The sequence below is a fragment of the Thalassophryne amazonica genome, unplaced genomic scaffold, assembly GCF_902500255.1.
Source record: "Thalassophryne amazonica unplaced genomic scaffold, fThaAma1.1, whole genome shotgun sequence".
Lineage (NCBI taxonomy): Eukaryota > Metazoa > Chordata > Actinopteri > Batrachoidiformes > Batrachoididae > Thalassophryne > Thalassophryne amazonica.
This window is the reverse complement of record NW_022986601.1, coordinates 732-22,500: the sequence shown is the minus strand read 5'-3', so window position 1 is coordinate 22,500 and position 21,769 is coordinate 732. Positions and strand designations below refer to the sequence as shown.

The 21,769-nt window shown below is 40.6% G+C and overlaps 1 protein-coding gene across 1 annotated transcript in view; it reads left to right on the top strand.

Moving 5' to 3' along the window:
* Positions 1-20,695, top strand: part of LOC117506309 (DNA-dependent protein kinase catalytic subunit-like) — a gene marked incomplete at both ends in the record, with an annotated part of 21,154 nt that extends 459 nt beyond the window's left edge. The window contains 11 exons of the mRNA XM_034165798.1: positions 1,961-2,140; positions 4,942-5,150; positions 5,305-5,443; positions 5,640-5,828; positions 10,275-10,499; positions 11,657-11,765; positions 14,617-14,719; positions 14,805-14,967; positions 15,079-15,253; positions 20,026-20,213; positions 20,433-20,695. Coding sequence (XP_034021689.1) covers positions 1,961-2,140; positions 4,942-5,150; positions 5,305-5,443; positions 5,640-5,828; positions 10,275-10,499; positions 11,657-11,765; positions 14,617-14,719; positions 14,805-14,967; positions 15,079-15,253; positions 20,026-20,213; positions 20,433-20,695 — 1,943 coding nt within the window. The remainder of the gene's footprint in view (positions 1-1,960; positions 2,141-4,941; positions 5,151-5,304; positions 5,444-5,639; positions 5,829-10,274; positions 10,500-11,656; positions 11,766-14,616; positions 14,720-14,804; positions 14,968-15,078; positions 15,254-20,025; positions 20,214-20,432) is intronic.
* Between the last annotated feature and the right edge of the window lie 1,074 nt (positions 20,696-21,769).

Genomic DNA, 21,769 nt, shown 5'->3' with positions numbered 1-21,769 from the left:
ATACACCACAAAGACAAGATATTTTATGTTCAAACTGATAGACTTTTTTGTTTTTGAGCAAATATTTGCTCATTTGAAATGGATACCTGCAACACATTTCAAAAAAAGCTGGGACAGGGGCAACAAAAGACTGGGAAAGTTGATGAATGTTCAAGGAACACCTGTTTGTAACATTCCACAAGTGAACAGGTTAATTGGAAACAGGTGTGTGTCATGATAGGGTATAAAAGGAGCATCCCCAAAAGGCTCGGCCATTCACAAGCAAAAATGGGGCGAGGTTCACCACTTTGTGAACAACTGCGTGAAATAAAATAGTCCAACAGTTTAAGAACAATGTTTCTCAACATTCAGTTGCAAGTAATTTAGGGATTCCATCATCTACAGTCCATAATATAATCAGAAGATTCAGAGAATCTAGAGAACTTTCTACACGTAAGCGGCAAGGTCGAAAACCACCATTGAATGCCCGTGACCTTCGATCCCTCAGGTGCCACTGCATTAAAAACCAACATTGTGTAAATGATCTTGTCAGTTAACACAGTTCGTTGCTACATCTACAAGTGCAAGTTAAAACTCTACCATGCAAAGCAAAAACCATCCATCAACAACATCCAGAAACACCACCGCCTTCTCTGGACCCTAGCTCATTTGAAATGGGCAGACGCAAAGTGGAAAAGTGTGCTGTGGTCTGATGAGTCCACATTTCAAGTTGTTTTTGGAAATCATGGACATCGTGTCCTCCGGACAAAAGAGGTAAAGGACCATCCAGATTGTTACCAGCGCAAAGTTCAAAAGCCAGCATCTGTGATGGTATGGGGTTGTGTTAGTGCCCACAGCATGGACAACTTACACATCTGTGATGGCACCATCAATGCTGAAAGGTACATCCCGGTTGTGGAGCAACACATGCTGCCATTCAAGCAACGTCTTTTTCAGGGAGGTCCCTGCTTATTTCAGCAAGACAATGCCAAGCTACATTCTGCACGTGTTACAGCAGCGTGGCTTCGTAATAAAAGAGTGTGGGTACTAGACTGACCTGCCTGCAGTCCAGACCTGTTGCACATTGAAAATGTGTGGCGCATTATGAAGCGCAAAATTCGACAACGAAGACATGGGACTGTTGAACAACTGAAGTCATACATCAAGCAAGAATGGGGAAAAAATTCCACCTACAAAACTTCAGCAGTTAGTGTCCTCCGTTCCCAAATGCTTATTGAGTGTTTTTAGAAGGAAAGGTGATGTAACTCAGTGGTAAACATACCACTGTCCCAGCTTTTTTGAAACGTGTTGCAGGCATCCATTTCAAAATGAGCAAATATTTGCACAAAAACAATAACGTTTATCAATTTGAACATTAAATATCTTGTCTTTGTGGTATATTCAATTGAACATAGGCTGAAGAGGATTTGAAAATCATTGTATTCTGTTTTTAATTTACATTTTACAGTTTACACAGCATCCCAACTTCATTGGAATTGGGGTTGTACACGATCTCAGTCCACCCAGCTGTAAATGGGCAGTGGCCTTGTCTGGGGTAGTAACCTGTGTCGGACTGGGTCCCTTCCAGGGGGAGACGTAGACTCTCATCCACTTGAAGCTACGGAATCTGGAAATATGCACTGGCACAAACGGGCCTCAGGGCTTATGTAGGATCATATACAAAGGGTAGACGTTATTGGTTACTGTTCACTGTCCTCAGCGGCCAATAACTATTTAAAATTACTTTCCCCTCCCTTAAAGTTTTATGGCTTCCCTCAGGTGGGAGGGAATTGTCAATTAACAACTGGTTTTCTTCATGATACAGTCTCCCTTCCAGGTGCAAGCTACATGTAAAACTTACCACATGTGACATTCTACATACATTTTACATAATAGTAAAATTTCAAACCTAAAAAAACACAAAGTATACATCTTGATAGTTTGAACACAGCTATGGACTTGTCTATGTTTATTCCTACAGAGAGACCCAATCCTTGCTAAACAGCTGTTTAGCGCCCTGTTCACTGCTATCCTTAAAGAAACGGGGACACACAGATCACCCGCAGAGAGCCACAAGATTAAAGATGAGCTGCGGTGTACCATGAATACATTCCTGAGCAAGAGTACACTTTGCTTTCCTCCATTTATCTCATGTGTGCAGGTATGACTCTTAGTTGTTTTTTATGGGGTGTCTTTAAAATGTTGTCAGGTTATTTTGTTGATTTACAGAATTGTGGTTTGAGATTTTTCAAGTACATTGTTTGGAATTCAAAACTTCAGCGATGTATAATTCTGACCTGGGCCTATATCCACAATGCATCCTAAGGCTAAAAGACATCAAGTGACATCATATCTGGCCCACTTCAAGTTGCGTTGTGAGGTGTCATGACGACGCCACGTGGATGCAACCTAGTGCCGAGATGATGTAGCTCAGTGCCACAACACCATGACGGATGCAAAGGATGAAGCAAATCGGGCGCCAAAAATTAAACATGTTTAATTTTTTTCTGCATCAAGCACAGGACGCAGAAAGGAAGTGATTTCAACGCAAGTCAGGGCAACGCAGCGGTACTTAATATGACTGGAGGCCACACTCTCGCAATACAATGTTACTCTATGCCAATTTATGATTTCTGCTGTATTCCATTGTTCCCGAAGTATAAATCACGCATGATTGTTTTTATATCATGTACACAATGCAGCAAAAACTACACGCTCAAAGAGCACAGAAAAAAAAAAATGCTCAGCCTGGCTGTAGGCAGTTCCTCGCTCTCTCCTCAACCTCTTGCATAATTGTGTTAAATTGTGTCACTAGAGGCTGCTACATGGCACATGCGGAGTACATAGAGGCACCTTCATAGCGGATACTTGATAGATGAAAATGTGGGTCATTCTTAGAATAATCGCTGACACACCCATGCGTGGCTCATTATTCATGGCTTATTATTCGATGGGACCCAGCCTCAAGAGTTTCTTAAACAGACCAGATGGCAGAAAGACAGAGGATGGGGAGATATTCTCTGTATGCTGAACGACAGTGATTCAATAACGCACTACCGGCTTGATCGTGCAGGGATAATGTTCGTGGTTGAACTCACTTTTGCCATCCAGTGTAGTAACGTAATAATGCCTGAGATGAAGGTCATCACGACATTGTGATATCTGGCCACGGGAAAAATGGAAATTGCATGTAAATTCTATAACATTCATACGAGGTCTGTCCATAAAGTAACGGTCCTTTTTATTTTTTTCAAAACCTATATGGATTTCATTCATATGTTTTTACATCAGACATGCTTGAACCCTCGTGCGCATGCATGAGTTTTTCCACGCCTGTCGGTGACGTCATTCGCCTGTGAGCACGCCTTAGGAAGGAGTGGTCCCGCCCCCTCGTCGGATTTTCATTGTCTGGAAATGGCGGAATGAAAAGGACTTTTTTTCCATCAGAATTTTTTCAGAAGCTGTTAGAGACTGGCACCTGGAAACCATTCGAAAAATTTATCTGGCTTTTGGTAAAAATTTTACGGGCTTCACAGAGAATAAGGTCTGTTAGTACACCTTTAAGGACCCCTTTAAGGACGCTCAGTGCGCCGCGCTCCGAGCTGCGACGACGCGGCAAAAGCCACCGGACCATTTCTAAACGGATGGCTCTGTGGATACGAGACCGTCGTGTGCTCTTTCTCTGGTTATCACAAGAGCTGGACATCAGCCATTTTCCGGCAGATTTCACTTTTAACAAGAGATTTTGTCATGGAAAGCCGCGCGGAGGCTTCGCGCGTCACGACCGATTCGCTTTGGAAGCGAGACAAAGGAACACCTCTGTTTCGGTGTGTCAGAGGACACGTTTGGACATGTCTATCTCGGCTTTCAATGCTTACCAGTCCAGTAAGTATCAGTGAAATTGTGGAGAGCAAAGAAGAAACTTGTCCTCTGACACGCCGAAACGGAGGTGTTCCTTTGTCTCGCTTCCAAAGCGAATCGGTCGTGACGCGCGAAGCCTCCGCGCGGCTTTCCATGACAAAATCTCTTGTTAAAAGTGAAATCTGCCGGAAAATGGCTGATGTCCAGCTCTTGTGATAACCAGAGAAAGAGCACACGACGGTCTCGTATCCACAGAGCCATCCGTTTAGAAATGGTCCGGTGGCTTGTGCCGCGTCGTCGCAGCTCGGAGCGCGGCGCGCCGAGCGTCCTTAAAGGGGTCCTTAATGCTGTAGTGACAGACCTTATTCTCTGTGAAGCCCGTAAAATTTTCACCGAAAGCCAGATAAATTTTTTGAATGGTTTCCAGGTGCCAGTCTCTAACAGCTTCTGAAAAAATCCTGATGGAAAAAAGTCCTTTTCATTCCGCCATTTCCAGACAATGAAAATCCGACGAGGGGGCGGGACCACTCCTTCCTAAGGCGTGCTCACAGGCGAATGACGTCACCGACAGGCGTGGAAAAACTCACGCATGCGCACGAGGGTTCAAGCATGTCTGACGTAAAAACATATGAATGAAATCCATATAGTTTTTGAAAAAAATAAAAAGGACCGTTACTTTATGGACAGACCTCGTACAATTATTAATGTCAGCATCAGTGGTGTCAGCAGCCATAGCCTAAATGGTAACCTACAACACTCACCTGTTTGAGAAGAACTTAACTTGTGTGCTGGAATCTCCGCTCTCGCTTTGGACTGCAGCACTTACCAACGTATATGTGTGCAAAAGGAGAGGGAATGACGCATTGATTTGTTGGGCAGTGCGCTCACATGTCTGCCTCTTCCCTTGTGCCATAATCCCAGGACACAATTTTCCTCTTAACTCTTTCATTCTCCTCCACAAGCTGTGCTGACAGCAAGCATTGTTCTGTCCATTTGGGCTTTCTAGTTCTTTTTTTATGCATTTCGTTCATTGTTTTGGACTAACAACATCATGCTTAAAGTATGATGAGTAAAGTATTTTCCTGCTGGTTGCTTTGTCAGGAGATGTGCTGCCAGCATAAGGAGCTGGTACAGGTCAGTCCATCAGCCATCAGCTCCACTTGCCTCGGCAGTCTCCAGCAGCCTTCAGGTATCCTGCTGCTGGAAGAGGGAATATTGCACACTGGTGGCCATGAAGAACCTCCAGCTAAGAAATCACGAGGACGCAAAGAAATCCCTCCAGACACCAATAAATGGATCCAACTCGCAAGGCATTAACTCATATTTCTTTTTATATTAATTCTGTAGTAGAGTGTATTTGGACAGTAATATTGGGCACATAGACATGCTTGGATGGAATTCCAGTGAATGGATATCTTATGTAGTCTACTGTTCCCTCCTTCTCCCTCCCCACCCTTTTTCAAGGCTTTACCGATCTTTAGAAGATTATGATGTTGTGCGTGGCATATTTGGAGGGAAAGTTGGGACCAAGTCGATAACATGTGCTGCACTTCAGGCTGAAGCCAACACTGACTTTGCCGAAGCTGCAAAGCTTTACAATGAGGTACTGTAAAATCATGGCTCAGTTCAGTGATGCATGAGTCTGGTGATTAGTTGATGTTTTACATGTATGTATACAGTATGTTTAACTGAAGTGGGATAAAGAAAAATAAGATGGTGTTTAGGCAGCATGACATTGGTGCAAATGGATGAAGTGCAGGCCTGCTGGAATAAGAAATTAAAAGCAGTCTTCCTTGCAGGCTCTGAACACTGAGCATTGGAGCGATGGGGAACCCACTGATTCTGAGAAGGACTTTTGGGAAATAGCTGCAATGGAGGCCTACAATCACTTAACTGAGTGGAAATCTTTGCAGTACTGTTCCACTGTCTACATAGATGAAAACTCTCCTCCCGACCTTGAGAAGATGTGGTCAGATTCTTTCTACCAGGTAACAGAATTGACATTTCAGAGTCCAAGAATGTGTAGCCATGTATTGGGCAGAGGTGACATCCTCTAGTATGGATATATTGTGCAATGTCAGCTCTCTATGGAATATTGTTTGAATTTAACAAGATCAGTTAATCTTGTAACATATGAAACTACCAATTCAATTCATTTTATTTATATTGCACCAAATCATAACAAAGGCGCTTCACACAAATAAGGTCTAACCTTACCCCTCCGAGCAAGCACATAGGCGACAGTGGTAAGGAAAAACTCCCTCTGGCATTTTTGAGGAAGAAACCTCAAACAGACCAGCTCAGAGGGATTACCCACTGCTTAGGCCATTCTAACAATTACAGAATTACAAGCAGTTAAATTGCATGATAGATTAATGTCCAATTTAAGGCCATGTCGACAGAGTCCAATAAATTGTTCCATGTCCCTGCCACCGGCAGTGGCACTTCTGGCTGTCGTTGTGGAATGCGGTGAGTCGCATCGGCCATCCATCATGTGGCACTGGTCACGCCTCGACCACTCGATTCACGAGGCACTCAGGTTCCCCAGTCTTGGCAACGGAATCTCAGACAGAGAGAAAAGTGCAGAATCAATCTGACAGAATTAACAGCACCTAGGTAATTAGCAATAAATCAACAGAGAAGCAGAGATAGCACTAATGTGGCTGCCGGCAGCTAACCCTTTGCTTCAATAACAAACCCAAAATTTTTGGTATCGTGAGACTGAGACCTGCACCATTTTATTGAATAACATTAAATAAGAGGACAAGAAAAAATGAATAGACCCTATACACATGGTCTAGTGGTTAAAGCGTTGAGACCAAAGGATCCTCGGTTCAAATCCCAGCCTGACTGGAAAATCACTAAAGGCCAGTGTGCAACGTCCTTAATCCCCTAGTTGCTCCCGGTGTATAGTGAGTGCCTTGTATGGCAGCCCCCTCACATCGGGGTAAGTGTGAGACATTGTTTGTAAAGCGCTTTGGGCGTCTGATGCAGATGGAAAAGCGCTATATAAATGCAGTCCATTTACCATTTATTTACCGCTGTAATATACATATTATTACTTAATCACCATCTAACTCTGTAGGAGGCATGATGTGGAACTGTTTTGCCAGCCCATGACAACATTACTAAACATGAATCTCACCTCCGACATGGCCCCAGAAGTGTTTTGCAGCGCAGGGTGGACAGGAGCCAGGTACCGCAACCTGTGGTGAAAACCCTTTGACCCGGCTGCTGTGTGCTGGAAACAACCACGGCATAAATAAATCCCATGTGACATGTTATGAACACACACAGCTGAGCGATCATTTCATCACCTGTTCTACGCACTCACACACGTGCGATCTCCTGCTGTGAGGTCAGTGAGCACTGGGAAAGAGGATGAGCGAAGATGTGATTGCATGGGAGTTAGTGAGTGACAGCACCAATGTCGGCTTTGACACATATGGCATGAGTCCTGTCCATACGTTGGTTGTACTCCGATGTCCAGTACCAGCAGGGCCTGTGCAAGGGAAGGGCACAGTGCTGGCTCCCACTCCAGTTCCATGTTTGCCATCCAGACGTTCGGACAGCCGGTGATCTTCACCACTTTTTATTGCCGTCTGATGGCAGTCTGTGTCGTTTAACTCTTGTCTAAATTTGCTTTGGATGTGATTGCGCAGGTGTGGATGAGGCAGTCTGGACAGGATCTGCCCACACACACCGCTTTCCCTCCCGACTGTGTCCATATTATGGCCATTTTTGCCGTTTCGGCCTGGTTCCTGTGCATTCTTTCTATATGTGATGGGAGTCTAAGTTGCACCCTTTTCATCAAACAGAATTGTCAGTGCAAACAATGTTAAGTTGTTGACATGAAAGTGCATGGAGTCTCAGCATCTCCACTGCTGTTGTCATGTTATGTGCTCTCAATCCTAAAAGGCACGTGCACCCTGACCACCAGGATACGATACATATAGCGATACATAACGATACTGACAATACGATGCGATACAGTTCAACCCTGTTCCTGATTTGATATATATTTGATGGTGATTCAATTCCTCACAATGCCATACGATGTGATTTGGTGCGATATGATGTGATTAAACATGTTGCAAAGAAATTATATCAAACATTCAAATAGAAAATAAGAAACTGCCATTCAATATGGTACTATGGTATTCTTATTCTTCTGATTCTACTAGAGGCAGAAGATTTGTTTTACTCCTTATAAGCAGCAAAGTTACAAGATTCAATATTATGGAACAGGAATTGGTTCTCTCATATTTGGAACCTGTTTCATCACACTGTCAGAACTTAAACAGTAAACAGTAAGACAACATCACTCTCATTGAGTGACTTAAAGTGAGTCACTTACAAAAGTGAGATACTTTTCTCACCAGTTTTGCCAGAGCTTGGTTTACAATCTGCTTCAGAGGAATATCCGAGTTAGGAGAAGCAGCAGTGGCCGTATGGTTTAGCAGCACGGCATTCTTTACAAACGAACTACATCTTGTGAAGTTTCCCATCTTTTTTTAAAAAAAAGCCAAAGTATCTCCAAAGGCCTGATTTTAAATGTCTTAGGTGCGTCAAAAATCTCCAACTGCTTGCTGCTGTTCTGGCAGAACTCCATGTTTGTTGTGGTAGAAATGTGCTTTCTGGCTTCCGCCCGTGTTCAAAACAAAACGCGAAGCAGCGATGGTGCATTCAGTTTCCCTTGTAAAAAAAAAAAAAAAATCGATGCAAGCACGCAACAAGCGATGCATCACGATTTCACCCGTCAATTGAATCGATGCACACAGAATGAATCGATACACTCGCATCACGCACGTTTGGATCTAGATACCGATTCATATTGATTAATCTCCACGACCGGGTACACATAAATGCAGTGATTGCTAAACTGAAGAGAAGCATCATGTAGATTGTAAAGCTTTTTTATAGCTGGAAATGAAAACATTGTGAACTGCAATCTATGTAAATAGACTGCTTGCTACCATGGCAACACCACTATTTTTTTTTAAAACACTTTAAATCAAAAGAAGAAGAACTGTGAGCTGGAAGAGAAAAGAAGAGAGAATGTCTCACACAGACCCTCTACACAAAAACCAAAAACAGTGGCCCGGTTTGCATGCACTTAAAAATCCGGTTATCTGATCATTTGCTGTTATCTGATTATTAAGTGGTTATATGAATTGCAAAATCTAAAATGCTTTATCCAATAACAACTGTTATCTGATTATAAGAAATCGGATTAACACACCTGGATGTCTTCCCAATGCTCTGATTTCTTTCGTATATGTGTAACATTAGTCTGATTTATTTTGTTATTTTACATTTACATGTTTTTAAAGCAAATGGCATTCACATTAACAGACCTGCAGCAGGATGGACTGCTGTCTCGTCAGGCCTCACACTGTCCTTCATCAGATCAAAGTTCAGAGTCTGTTGTGTGTCTTAAAGTCCTTCAATAGTCCTGTGTGTTGTTTCAGTGTTCTAAAGAGCAGATTTCTCTGTGATCTGTGTGGTTTTTAGACAAATTTATTAAAGTTGGCCGGAGGTCAACTTTTACTCATTAAAAGGTAAATTTACTATGTGTATCAACCAAGAGCCTGTGTGTGTGTGCGTGTCTTAATGCGTTATGTTTATATGTATGATTTTATTGGCCCTGAAAACCTGTTAAATTTACTTTTTAAAGGAAAAACAAAAGTGTATTTTCAAAGCTCCTCCTGTTCCCTTAATCAAAGCAATTAAATTATTTTAAGTTACAAGCCCTACTTCTGTACATATAGTATGTTGAAATTCTCTCCAGGAATCATGACATAACTCAAATTATTATTGCTACTATCATAGATAATTACATGTATTCACAATCATCAGTCTTCTCACTTCTTATTTGCTGCTCAATTTTTCAAAGAAACCAATATCCCTTTACAAGCAATCTGATATTGGAGCTTATACTCATAGACCTGCCTCTCCATACAATTCAATAAACAAATAAAAACAAAAGCCAAACAACTCCCCCCCCCCCCCCCCCCCCCAACTGCCAAGAGAAAAAACATTCAAAGTACTCCCTAACCTGTCCCATATTCCTGCAGTAACGCTGCATATACATGCATAGTCACAGTGCACTGTGCAAGCGTCACTTCAGTAGTTCTGCACAACTGGCCCCAAAATGGCACCATATTCTCAATTGTCACTACTCTCTTTATAAAGGGACTGTAGAGAGGGAGAGAGAGTGCTCTGTTTCAGGAGCTGCTCTTTTCTCCATTTCCAAAGAAATCCAACTAATGAAGTGAAAATATGTAAACCCGTTTTAGTTTTAACAAACTAAGTGCTGTATAAACAACTATTGTGCAAATGTTTTATTTTTTAGCTGAAATAAAACTAAATACTTGACAGGTACCTGCTTTAATTTAAGGCTTTGCTAACACAAATCTTTGTGTTTGTTTCAGGAAATGTACCTGCAGCACATGATTCGCAGCATGTTGAAGCAGCTACAGTTGGGTGAAATGGACCAGACCCTTCTCAGCTTTATTGACAAAGCAATGAAGGTTGAGGAGCGTAAAAAACTGTTGGAAAGCCGGTACAGCCAGGAGCTCTGCTTACTCTACATCCTGCAGGAAGACTATGACCGTGCTAAATACTACACAAACTACACTATGCAGCTGTTTATGCAGGTGCATCATTACTGATCTACTGACACCTGTAGTATTTTGACAGACAAAATTTATAGTTTTAAAATGCAATAGTTTCTACATTATCCATGTCTTTACTATTGTTAACTGTCTGTATCAGAACATGTGGATGTTGCCTATCTTAGCATACACTGGATTATGTTTATGCATGTGTATATACAACATCTGCAAATACTGCACTGGTTGTTCCAAATATAAAGGACAAGAAAAGTCCAGTTGCCTTAAAACATTTTAAGGCACTGTTGATCATAGTGTCATTGTCTGTCTAAGCAAAAAAATTGTCTTCGGTTTAAATTGCCTTTGGAAAACAGGACCTAGACATTTTGCATTAAATGTGCTCAGTAATCTAGACATACTGTAATGTATAAAATGTTAATCTTGAGGCGTGTGTTATAAGATTCTTAATCTGGAATTAAAACATGATCAGGACGATGCATAGGTGAAGTGTTTGTCATACTATTTATAAATTTCAATCAAATAGTACATAATAATAAAGTAATAGTTATAAGTCCCTTCAGCTGCTCCCTTGTTTGCACTTGGGGTCACCACAGCAAATCCAAGGTAGATCTGCATGTTGAATTGGCACAGATTTTTTTTTTACACCGGATGCCCTTCCTGACACAACTCCACTTCACATGGAGAAATATGGCAGGGGTGGAATTTGAACCGGGATTTATTACTTTATAATAATAAAGTAATAATAATAGTAAATATTAATAAAGTCTCAGGTACGTATTGATAGCATGTAGACATTGTTGAATGTTTCTTGGATTATGGTGAACTACTATTTATATTGGACAATGTGACAATGACATGGCGTGTTTGATTAATTATGGGAAAGAAAAATCTCCCCAAACTACAAATGCTAATAATCTGTGAATGCATACCGCTTAGTAACCACTTAGAACGTTAACCACTTTGTATGATGTGAGGTGTTTTATTATTATTTTTAAATTTAATTTTGATTTATTTTTATTGGACTGCTCATAATTTGTCTCACATGCCTGTTATTGCAAAAGTATCTGATCTAAATGACATGTCACCTCAAACTCAAATCCAGTAATATTCAGAAAACCTTTATTGATGTATGTTGTGTACTTGCATTCGTTGTGGTTGCTCACTGCCTCTACTTTATGCAGAACTATTCCAGTGTGGATACGCTATTGACTAAAAGTCGACTGACCATCCTGCAGACACTGCAGCCCCTGACTGAGATCCAAGACTTCCTGCTCTTCATTAAAGGAGAAGGTGAGTAGAATAACTCCTGTGCAGAGAATGATGTAGCACTCCCTCTGTGTGTTGTTATCTGAGCTTTTCTGCCCCTTCTCCACATTAGCTGGAATGGCTGCAGGTACACGTTTGTTGCATGCGAGTTCTGCCCTGTGAATCCATTGCCCCCATAGACTGTACATATACCGGAGAAACCCAGAAGAGCCATTTTGAAGCCCAAAAATTGCTGCTGCTAGTGTCACCATGTTGGCAGCGCTCACTCTGCCTGTGTCACAACAAATCTAAAAATGGATAAAGAAGTGGAGTGTGGGCGAGACCCTACATGACCCAGGTGGGATGAATGAAGCCCATCAGGCTAATTGGTCTGGGTAATTTATTAAATCATATAAAATATATTTGGGGAATGGGCAGTGATTTCATAACTGTTTGCTTGGGTTTGGTTATTAAAAATTATGACCCTCTTATTTCCTCAGTAATTTTGGATTAACTGGACCTAATGTCATCAAGCTATTAATAGCTGCTAAAAGTAAAAAAGTATAAAGAGACAGCAGTAGTAAATGCATAGCTGTTACATTTATTCAAGATGGCGGACAGTAGTGACTTTTGAGAAATTCCTCCAAAAATAAAGCTCAGATGTTAAAAGTACCTCTGCGCAACACTGCGGTAGGACTAGAATTCACATTGTTCTGACCTTTCCCACACTGACAACTATTTGACCTGTTAAAAAGCACCAAGTGGCCAACCATCTGCTCAATACAGAGGAGGTTGGGGGTAGGAGTGGCCAAGGAAGGAAGTTTGTTTTGGTCCTGAAAAACTGGAACTAATGCAGCATCTCATGGCAGAAATATAACTTGTAGTATCTTTAAGACCATTGATGAATGGCTAAAGAATTGACAGATCTAAGGTGTGTGTTTGGGCGCCTTGCACACAAACAGTGTATAAGTCACACTCTTCCGCCAGTCCCTGGACTGGTACTGGGCCAGGACTAAGTGACACTGGGCTACAACTGGGTCAGGACCCTAAGGGTAAGGGGTAGTATTATACCTTTAATAATTCTGCATGTAATTTTTTGAAATTGAGAAGCAGGTGGCTCTGTGGGATAGAAGTTGGACTTTCAATATTCTGACCTGAGTTCCAGGTGTGTGTTTCAGGGTGTTTGTGTCTTTGGACAAGAAACTTCATCTACATTTTCCCAGTTCACCTAGCTGTAAATAGGTACGGGTCTTGACTGGTAATGGACTGACGTCCTATCCAGTGGAAGTTGTGAACTCTTACCCACTTTAAAATCACTGTCAAGATTGACACCAAGATTGGTGACTGTGGGTTTAAAAAAAAGGCTGCGAGGGCCAAGGTCCAAAGGACGAGTAGCACAAAGACTGCTTGGTCTGAAAAGCATGACCGCTGTTTTACTTTCATTAAAATTCTAAAGGTTTAAGGCCATTCATGCCTTGATCTCTTTAAGAGATTTCAACAGTGATTTAAGGGAGTTGAGCTTTCTTTTTATGGGAAGGTAAATTTGGGAGTCAAAAGTGGTAGGATAGGCCACGTTTTAAAAAAAATCAATCCCAAAGGGAGAAGACATAAGAAGAATTGGATTAGGCCAAGGATTGAACCTTGAGGGGCTCCACATAAGAGAGAGGCAGAGACACCGAGGTGGACTGAAACAGTTCTCTGGGATAAGTAGGACCTGAATCACTCTAAAGCCACACCTATAATCCCCACAAAATGTTCTAGGCAAGAAATAAGGATAGTGTGGTCTACTGTGTCAAACATGCAGTCTTCCCTAAGGTTTTTGAAATAAAAGGTAATTTTGGACTGGGTCTAAAATTAGAAAAAACAGAGGTGTCTTGGTCCCTAATAGTAAATCGGGGTGCGGTTTGAAGCATCATAGTTTCTTGATCCATGTTTGTCTAGCTTGAACAGACTTATTATACATAGTAGTTGACACTAGTTTTGAAATCAATGTGAAATTTTTGAGCTGCTCAAAACTTTTATGCCAATTCGCCAAATCATCGGTAGTGCATGGTAATCTCCGGGTGTCCATAGTCTAACAGCTTCAGTCAGGTTCAGACGTATTTAAACAGAGTATTCCTAGTGAGTATAGCTCAAAACTTGTTTGATCGTACTCCATAAAAGAAGCAGAAGCAGCGTCTGGCCAAGGGCGCAGCTCCTTACTTTAGTTTTTTGGGCAGGTTGCCTGCAGTTTATAAATCAGCCAGTTGCCAGGTCTGTACTTTATGCTGACATTTTCTCACACAACTCTGATGAAGCATCAGTACTGGTGGACTGGAGATATTAAGAACAGAATCAGGAATTTTAAAAGGAACACAAGGTTTATGTTGCTTATTTGCAGTAATATCAGATGTACTTAGTTTTCTCAGTTTTAATAACTTTCTGATACATTCTTCAAATTCCAGACAATTGTGTCTGGCAGTGCGAGTGACGTCATTTAGCCACGGTTCAGAAAAACATGAAGAAACATGTAACTTCACTGCTCAACTGTTTCATTGTCTGTAACTGCAAAACTGTTATGACAAAACAGAGACAGTTGTGTTTTCAAATTCACAAGTAGAAAGTACTGTATATTTAATGCTTTCTTTTCTGTATGCTTGTGTTGTTAAATGTTGAGATACTGTAATAAGCGAGAGGTGAGTGACTTCTGCAGATGAATTGCTCACCAAAATTGTATTTGCTTCATTTTGTCCCCCCCCCCCCCCCCCAAAAAAAAATCCCAACATTTAGAAAGTTTAACTTCTTCCTTTGTAAGTAAAACTGTTGAACAAGTGCAGCTGTCTTATCATCTACAAGGGCATTTCAACAAAATCTTTCTCCCTCTCTCAAAACTCTTATCTTTATTTGTATTTATTAGTGTCTGTGACTTCTGTCAAACATCTCATCAGATTGTGGATGGACAGGTATCCGGATGCAAAAGTGGATCCGGTGAATGTGTGGGATGACATCATTACATCCCGGTAAGGACAACAGCTTTCTTTTTTATCTTTGAAATAATTGAATAAAAGAAATTGACACACTGTCGATGTGATCTGTATGGTTCAGATGCTTCTTCTTGGATAAGATCAGGGAAAAGCTGAAGATCCACACTTCTACTGACAGTATGGAGGTTGATGGTTCAGAAGACACAGTAGATAACGTCGACATGTTAATCAATAACTGCAAGTTCAACATGAAGCTACGTATGGCTGATAGCGCTTGGAAACAGGTAATGAAATGGCTCTGGAAAATTACTTTTTCCCTAAAATACATCTGTATAGCCCCTACTTGTGTTTTGTTTGCCAGGTTAAATCAGTATTTTATGTATTTTTTGACACAGAATAATTTTCCTGTTGCCACCAAGCTTCTGAAGGAGCTTCACAAAGAAGCCAAAACTGAAAAAAGCTGGTTTCTGCAGTGGGTCCACAGTTTTTGCCGCTATAGCCACAAACGCAGCCAGACCCAAGGTCCTGTGGAGAAAATCAGTACCATGTTGAAGACGGTCCCATTGTTGGGTATGTAGAGATTAAAAAAAAAATGACACTAGCAGGGGTACCTGTCTTAACCCAGGTGAAGAGTAGTTACCAAATTTTTATGTTTATTGAAAAAAAAAATTAAGCACACCTTTGGTATCAGCACATCAACACCATAGATTTAGGCTACAAGTAAATTCCAGCACATTGAGTGCTCTTTAAAAGTGCTCTGTGATTGTGCTAAAACTTGTGCAGTTTCATAATAGTGTTAACATACAGTGAGGCAAATAAGTATTTGATCCACTGTCGATTTTGCAGGTTTTCCCACCTACAAAAAAATGTAGAGGTCTGTCATTTTTATCATAGGTACACTTCAACTGTGAGAGACAGAATCTTAAAAAAAAAATCACATTGTATGATTTTTAAATAATTAATTTGCATTTTACTGCATGAAATAAGTATTTGATACTATTTGATTTGAAAAACAGACCTTAATATTTGGTACAAAAACCTTTGTTTGCAATTACAGAGGTCAGACGTTTCCTGTAGTTCTTGACCAAGTTTGCACGCTGCAGCAGGGATTTTGGTCCACTCCTCCATACAGATCTTATCCAGATCTTTTAGGTTTTGAGTTTCAGCTCCCTTCAAAGGTTTTCTATTGAGTTCAGGTCTGGAGACTGCCCAGGCCACTCCAGGATCTTGAACTGCTTCTTATGGCGCCCCTCCTTAGCTGCCCTGGATGTTGTCATTGTCATGATGGAAGACCCAGCCAGGACCCATCTTCAGTGCTCTTACTGAGAGAAACAGGTTGTTTGCCAAAATCCCGCGATGCATAACCCCATCCATCCTCCCTTCAATACTGTGCAGTCGTCCTGTCCCCTTTGCAGAAAAGCACCCCAAAAAATGATGTTACCACCCCCATGCTTCACGGTTTGGTTGGTGTTCTTGGGGTTGTTCTCGTCCTCCAAACACGGTGAGTGAAGTTGATACCGAAGAGATCTATTTTGGTCTCATCTGACCACATGACCTTCTCTCATGCCTCCTCTGGATCATTGAGATGGTCACTGGTAAACTTCAAACGGGCCTGGACATGTGCTGGCGTGAGCAGGGGGACCTTGCGTGTCCTGCAGGATTTTAATCCATGACGCCGTCGTGTGTTACTAATGTAATCATTGTGACTGTGGTCCCAGCTCTCTTCAGGTCATTGATCAGGTCCTCCCGTGTAATTCATCCTTACCCCATGAGGTGAGATCTTGCATAGAGACCCAGACTGAGGAAGATTGACAGTCATTTTGTGTTTCTTACATTTTCTAATAATTGCACCAACAGTTGTTGTCTTCTTACCAAGCTGTTTGCCTGTTGTCCTGTGGTCCATCCCAGTCTTGTGCAGGTCTACAATTTTGTCCATGGTGTTCTTAGACAGCTCTTTGGTCTTGGCTGTGTTGGATAGGTTGGAGTGTGATTGACTGATTGTGTGGTCAGGTGTCTTTTATACAGGTAACAAGTTCAAACAGGTGCAATTAAGAGCACGTAAGAGCGAGTAAAGAGTGCAGAATCAGAGGGCTTCTTAAAGAAAACCTTACAGGTCTGTGGGAGCCAGAATTCTTGCTGGTTGGTAGGGGATCAAATACTTATTTCATACAATAAAAAGCAAATTAGTTATTTAAAAATCACACGTGATTTTCTGAATATTTTTTTAGATTCTGTCTCTCACAGTTGAAGTGTACCTACGATAAAAATTAGAGACCTCTCCGTTCTTTGTAGGTGCAAAAACTTACAAAATCGACAGTGGATCAAATACTTATTTGCCTCACTGTATTTATGGTACATTTGAATAATTAATTTTTTTGTTTGTTTTGTTTCATTGTTTCACTTTCTGTATTGTATTGACTTAAAATAATGAATGCCATGACACACACACTGCGATACAGTAGGTGGAGGTATGGACATGTAAAGCTGGTTTATGAACTGTCAGTAAACATGAAGAGGTTTTATTTGCGTTTATTTATAAATGTTAAGTTTATGGGGGAGGATGCATGCATACACACACACAAACCCAAACTAATATGCAAAAGACACTGTAGAATAAAGATCATATCAAAGGCAAATGATGTGCAAAGATGGAGCAGCGATGCAGCAGCTGCTGTATGCTGGGTCAGTCATGCTTTAGACACATGGTTTGAGTGGGTCTGGTACTGCTCCAGTATGTGAAAGTGGCGCAAGAGATGAAAGTGATATGCCATTTTTTTTTCCCTCATGCAGTTGCATATTCGACCAACATGCCCTACAAACACCGTGTCATTACCATGGCAACCAGTGTGGATAAAATAGAAAGTGAGGATTGCCACATGGACACGCAGATCAGTTCTTGTCACTTGCTATATACAGTAGTGTTCAGAATAATAGTAGTGCTATGTGACTAAAAAGATTAATCCAGGTTTTGAGTATATTTCTTATTGTTACATGAGAAACAAGGTACCAGTAGATTCAGTAGATTCTCACACATCCAACAAGACCAAGCATTCATGATATGCACACTCTTAAGGCTATGAAATTGGGCTATTAGTAAAAAAAAAGTAGAAAAAGGGGTGTTCACAATAATAGTAGCATCTGTTGTTGACGCTACAAACTCAAAACTATTATGTTCAAACTGCTTTTTTAGCAATCCTGTGAATCACTAAACTACTATTTAGTTGCATAACCACAGTTTTTCTTGATTTCTTCACATCTGCGAGGCATGGAGTCAACCAACTTGTGGCACCTTTCAGCTGTTATTCCACTCCAAGATTCTTTAACAACATTCCACAATTCATTCACATTTCTTGGTTTTGCTTCAGAAACAGCTTTTTTGATGTCACCCCACAAGTTCTCAATTGGATTTTGGTCCGGGGATTGGGCAGGCCACTCCAAAACATTAATTTTGTTGGTTTGGAACCAAGATTTTGCTTGTTTACTAGTGTGCTTAGGGTCATTGTCTTGAAACACCCATTTCAAGGGCATTTCCTCTTTAGCATAAGGCAACATGACCTCTTCAAGTATTTTGACATATCCAAACTGATCCATGATACCTGGTATGCGATATATAGGCCCAACACCATAGTAGGAAAAACATGCCCATATCATGATGCTTGCACCACCATGCTTCACTGTTTTCACTGTGAACTGTGGCTTGAATTCAGACTTTGGGGGTCGTCTCACAAACTGTCTGTGGCTCTTGGACCCAAAAAGAACAATTTTACTCTCATCAGTCCACAAAATATTCCTCCATTTCTCTTTAGGCCAGTTCATGTGTTCTTTGGCAAATTGTAACCTCTTCTGCATGTCTTTTATTTAACAGAGGGACTTTGCGGGGGATTCTTGCACATAAATTAGCTTCACACAGGCGTCTTCTAACTGTCACCGCACTTACAGGTAACTCCAGATTGTCTTTGATCGTTCTGGAGCTGATCAGTGGGTGAGCCTTTGCCATTATGGTTATTCTTCTATCCATTTTGATGGTTGTTTTCCATTTTCTTCCACGCGTCTCTGTTTTTTTTGTCCATTTTAAAGCATTGGAGATCATTGTAGATGAACAGCCTATAATTTTTTGCACCTGCGTATAAGTCCCCTCTCCAATGAACTTTTTAATCAAACTATGCTGTTCTTCTGAACAGTGTCTTGAATGTCCCATTTTCCTCAGGCTTTCAAAGAGAAAAGCATGTTCAACAGGTGCTGGCTTCATCCTTAACCCCTTAACGCCTGAATTTATATAGCTGTATATAAAAAAATGTTTTGTGTGTGTTTTTGCCTTTAAGTCGATGGTAAATAATGTTGAGATTATTAATTTCACTTTTGCACAAAAAATAAATAGTAATTTTGGTATTTTGATAATAACTTTGTTATAATGTTATAATAATAATAATGGAATGTTGCAAATTTGCGACAACAGGCATACTGGTCAATTTGGTATGTTGCATATTTGAGTCACATATTGTAGCATATATGCGACAATAGGCGTTAAGGGGTTAAATAGGGGACACCTGATTCACACCTGTTTGTTCCACAAAATTGACGAACTCACTGACTGAATGCCACACTACTATTATTGTGAACACCCCCCTTTCTACTTTTTTTTTTTTTTTTTTTTACTAATAGCCCAATTTCATAGCCTTAAGAGTGTGCATATCATGAATGCTTGGTCTTGTTGGATTTGTGAGAATCTACTAAATCTACTGGTACCTTGTTTCCCATGTAACAATAAGAAATATACTCAAAACCTGGATTAATCTTTTTAGTCACATAGCACTACTATTATTCTGAACACTACTGTATAATGTGGACAGCCAATCAGTGAGATCAGATTTGAATCAGATACGAGAGGTGATTGAGAAGTTCTGATCCTGACCCAGAAAAAGTAGGGTGTGGTTCTCCATCTTTTGTATTCCAAGAAACCATCATTACAATGTTATGTTTGCTGTCTGTCCAGTGGAATGTCCATTCCTCACCTGCACAATTACCATAAAATAGGTTTTACCTTAACATTTCTTGTGAGTGCTTTTTGCTTGTATGTACCTGATTGACAAGGCATGTAATATGTAACTTAATTTGCCCAAACCCACCAGCCAAAATGATTTTTGGGCTTGCTATATGTGTTTTTTTATTTTACTCTGACATTGTTTGAGTGTGATAACATCTGGTGTGCATTCCTGAGTGTTGCCATAATTATGTATGTTACTCATGCTGACGACAACAACCCATTTGAACCAACCAGTACTTAGAGTGGGTTGAAGGTAATGTGCACTCTGTGAAATACCCTTTTTTTCCCCTCTCTTCAGAGGACCTTCAAACTGACTGTCAGAGTGCTACAGTCAAAGTGTTCAGAGACCAAAAGATACTTCTGGGTACATCTTTTCACATCCTGGCCACAGCTGTAAGTCCCTCAGTCCTGGAAACTATTGATGCTGACAAGGCAGAGAGAGTTATAAAACTTTCTGGCAGTGCTTGGCCCACAGAAAACCCAAAGGTACTTTAAACAATATTTAAAACATAATAGAGCTGGCTTTTTTAAACATATTCTTGCTTTAGGGTTGTGCAAAGATTGACCTGGGAAATAATTTGTCCTCCATGATACAGACATGTGAATATGAAAATGCTCTATTTTGTTGTTCTAAGAAAGGATTGAAATATGACTATAAATTCTGTGCACTTCAGATAACTGAATAACTGTTGGTTTGTCCTGCAGAAAGTGGAAATGGGGCTGCAGATAAAAGCACTGGAGTTGCTCTGTGAGGCGACCAGAAAGGCTGATGAAGAGCTTCAGTCTTACACTCAAGACTGTATAGAAATCAGCAGCATCTTAGACACCTACATGGCTTTAGCTAACTTTTGTGACAAACAGCTACGAGAGGAGGAGCAGAAAGATGATAGTGAGTGTAAGTATCAAACCTCATACCAGTGCAGGTACCATAAAGAGGACCTCATCCCTTATTTCTTCCAGAAGGACTGGTATACAGTTCAGTTTTCTTAAAAAGTGGCCTGTTGTTCCACTAACATTGGAACATGCTGTCAACAGTTGATAGCCTGTTCACTCTTTACTCATAAACCATTTTTATTTATATCCTCATGTTTGGTTGCAAATTGTGCCAGCCTAAGGCACACCTGTGCAATAATCATGCTGTCTAATCAGCATCTTGATAGGCCACACCTGTGAGGTGGGATGGATTATCTCAGCAAAAGAGAAGTGCTCACTGACAAAGATTTGTGAACAATATTTGAGAGAAACAGGTCTTTTGTATATATAGAAAATGTTTTTGATCTTTGAGTTCAGGTCATGAAAAATGGGAGCAAAAACAAAAGTGTTGGGTTTATATTTTGTTCATTGTGTGTGTGTGTGTGTGTGTGTATAAAGATGTGATATCAACAAATTATATATATATATATATACAGTGAGGAAAATTAGTATTTGAACACCCTGTGGTTTTGCAAGTTCTCCCACTTAGAAATCATGGAGGGGTCTGAAATTTTCATCTTAGGTGCATGTCCACTGTGAGAGACATAATCTAAAAAAATCCAGAAATCACAATGTATGATTTTTTTTTTTTTATAATTTATTTGCATGTTACTGCTGCAGTAACATGCAAATGAAGTAACATGAAGTATTTGAACACCTACGAACCAGCAAGAATTCTGGCTCACACAGACCTGTTAATTTTTCTTTAAGAAGCCCTGTTATTCCTTTACCTGTATTAATTGCACTTGTTTGAACTTGTTACCTGTATAAAAGACACCTATTCACACACTCAATCAATCACACGCCAACCTGTCCACCATAGCCAAGACCAAAGAGCTGTCTAAGGACACAGGGACAGAACTGTAGACCTGCACAAGGCTGGGATGGACTACAGGACAACAGGCAAGCAGCTTGGTAGAAGACAACAACTGCTATGATTATTTATTAGAAAGTGGAAGAAACACAAGATGACTGTCAATCTCTCTCGGTCTGGGATTCCATGCAAGATCTCACTTTGTGGGTTAAGGATGATTCGGAGAAAGCTCAGAACTACACAGGAGGACCTGGTC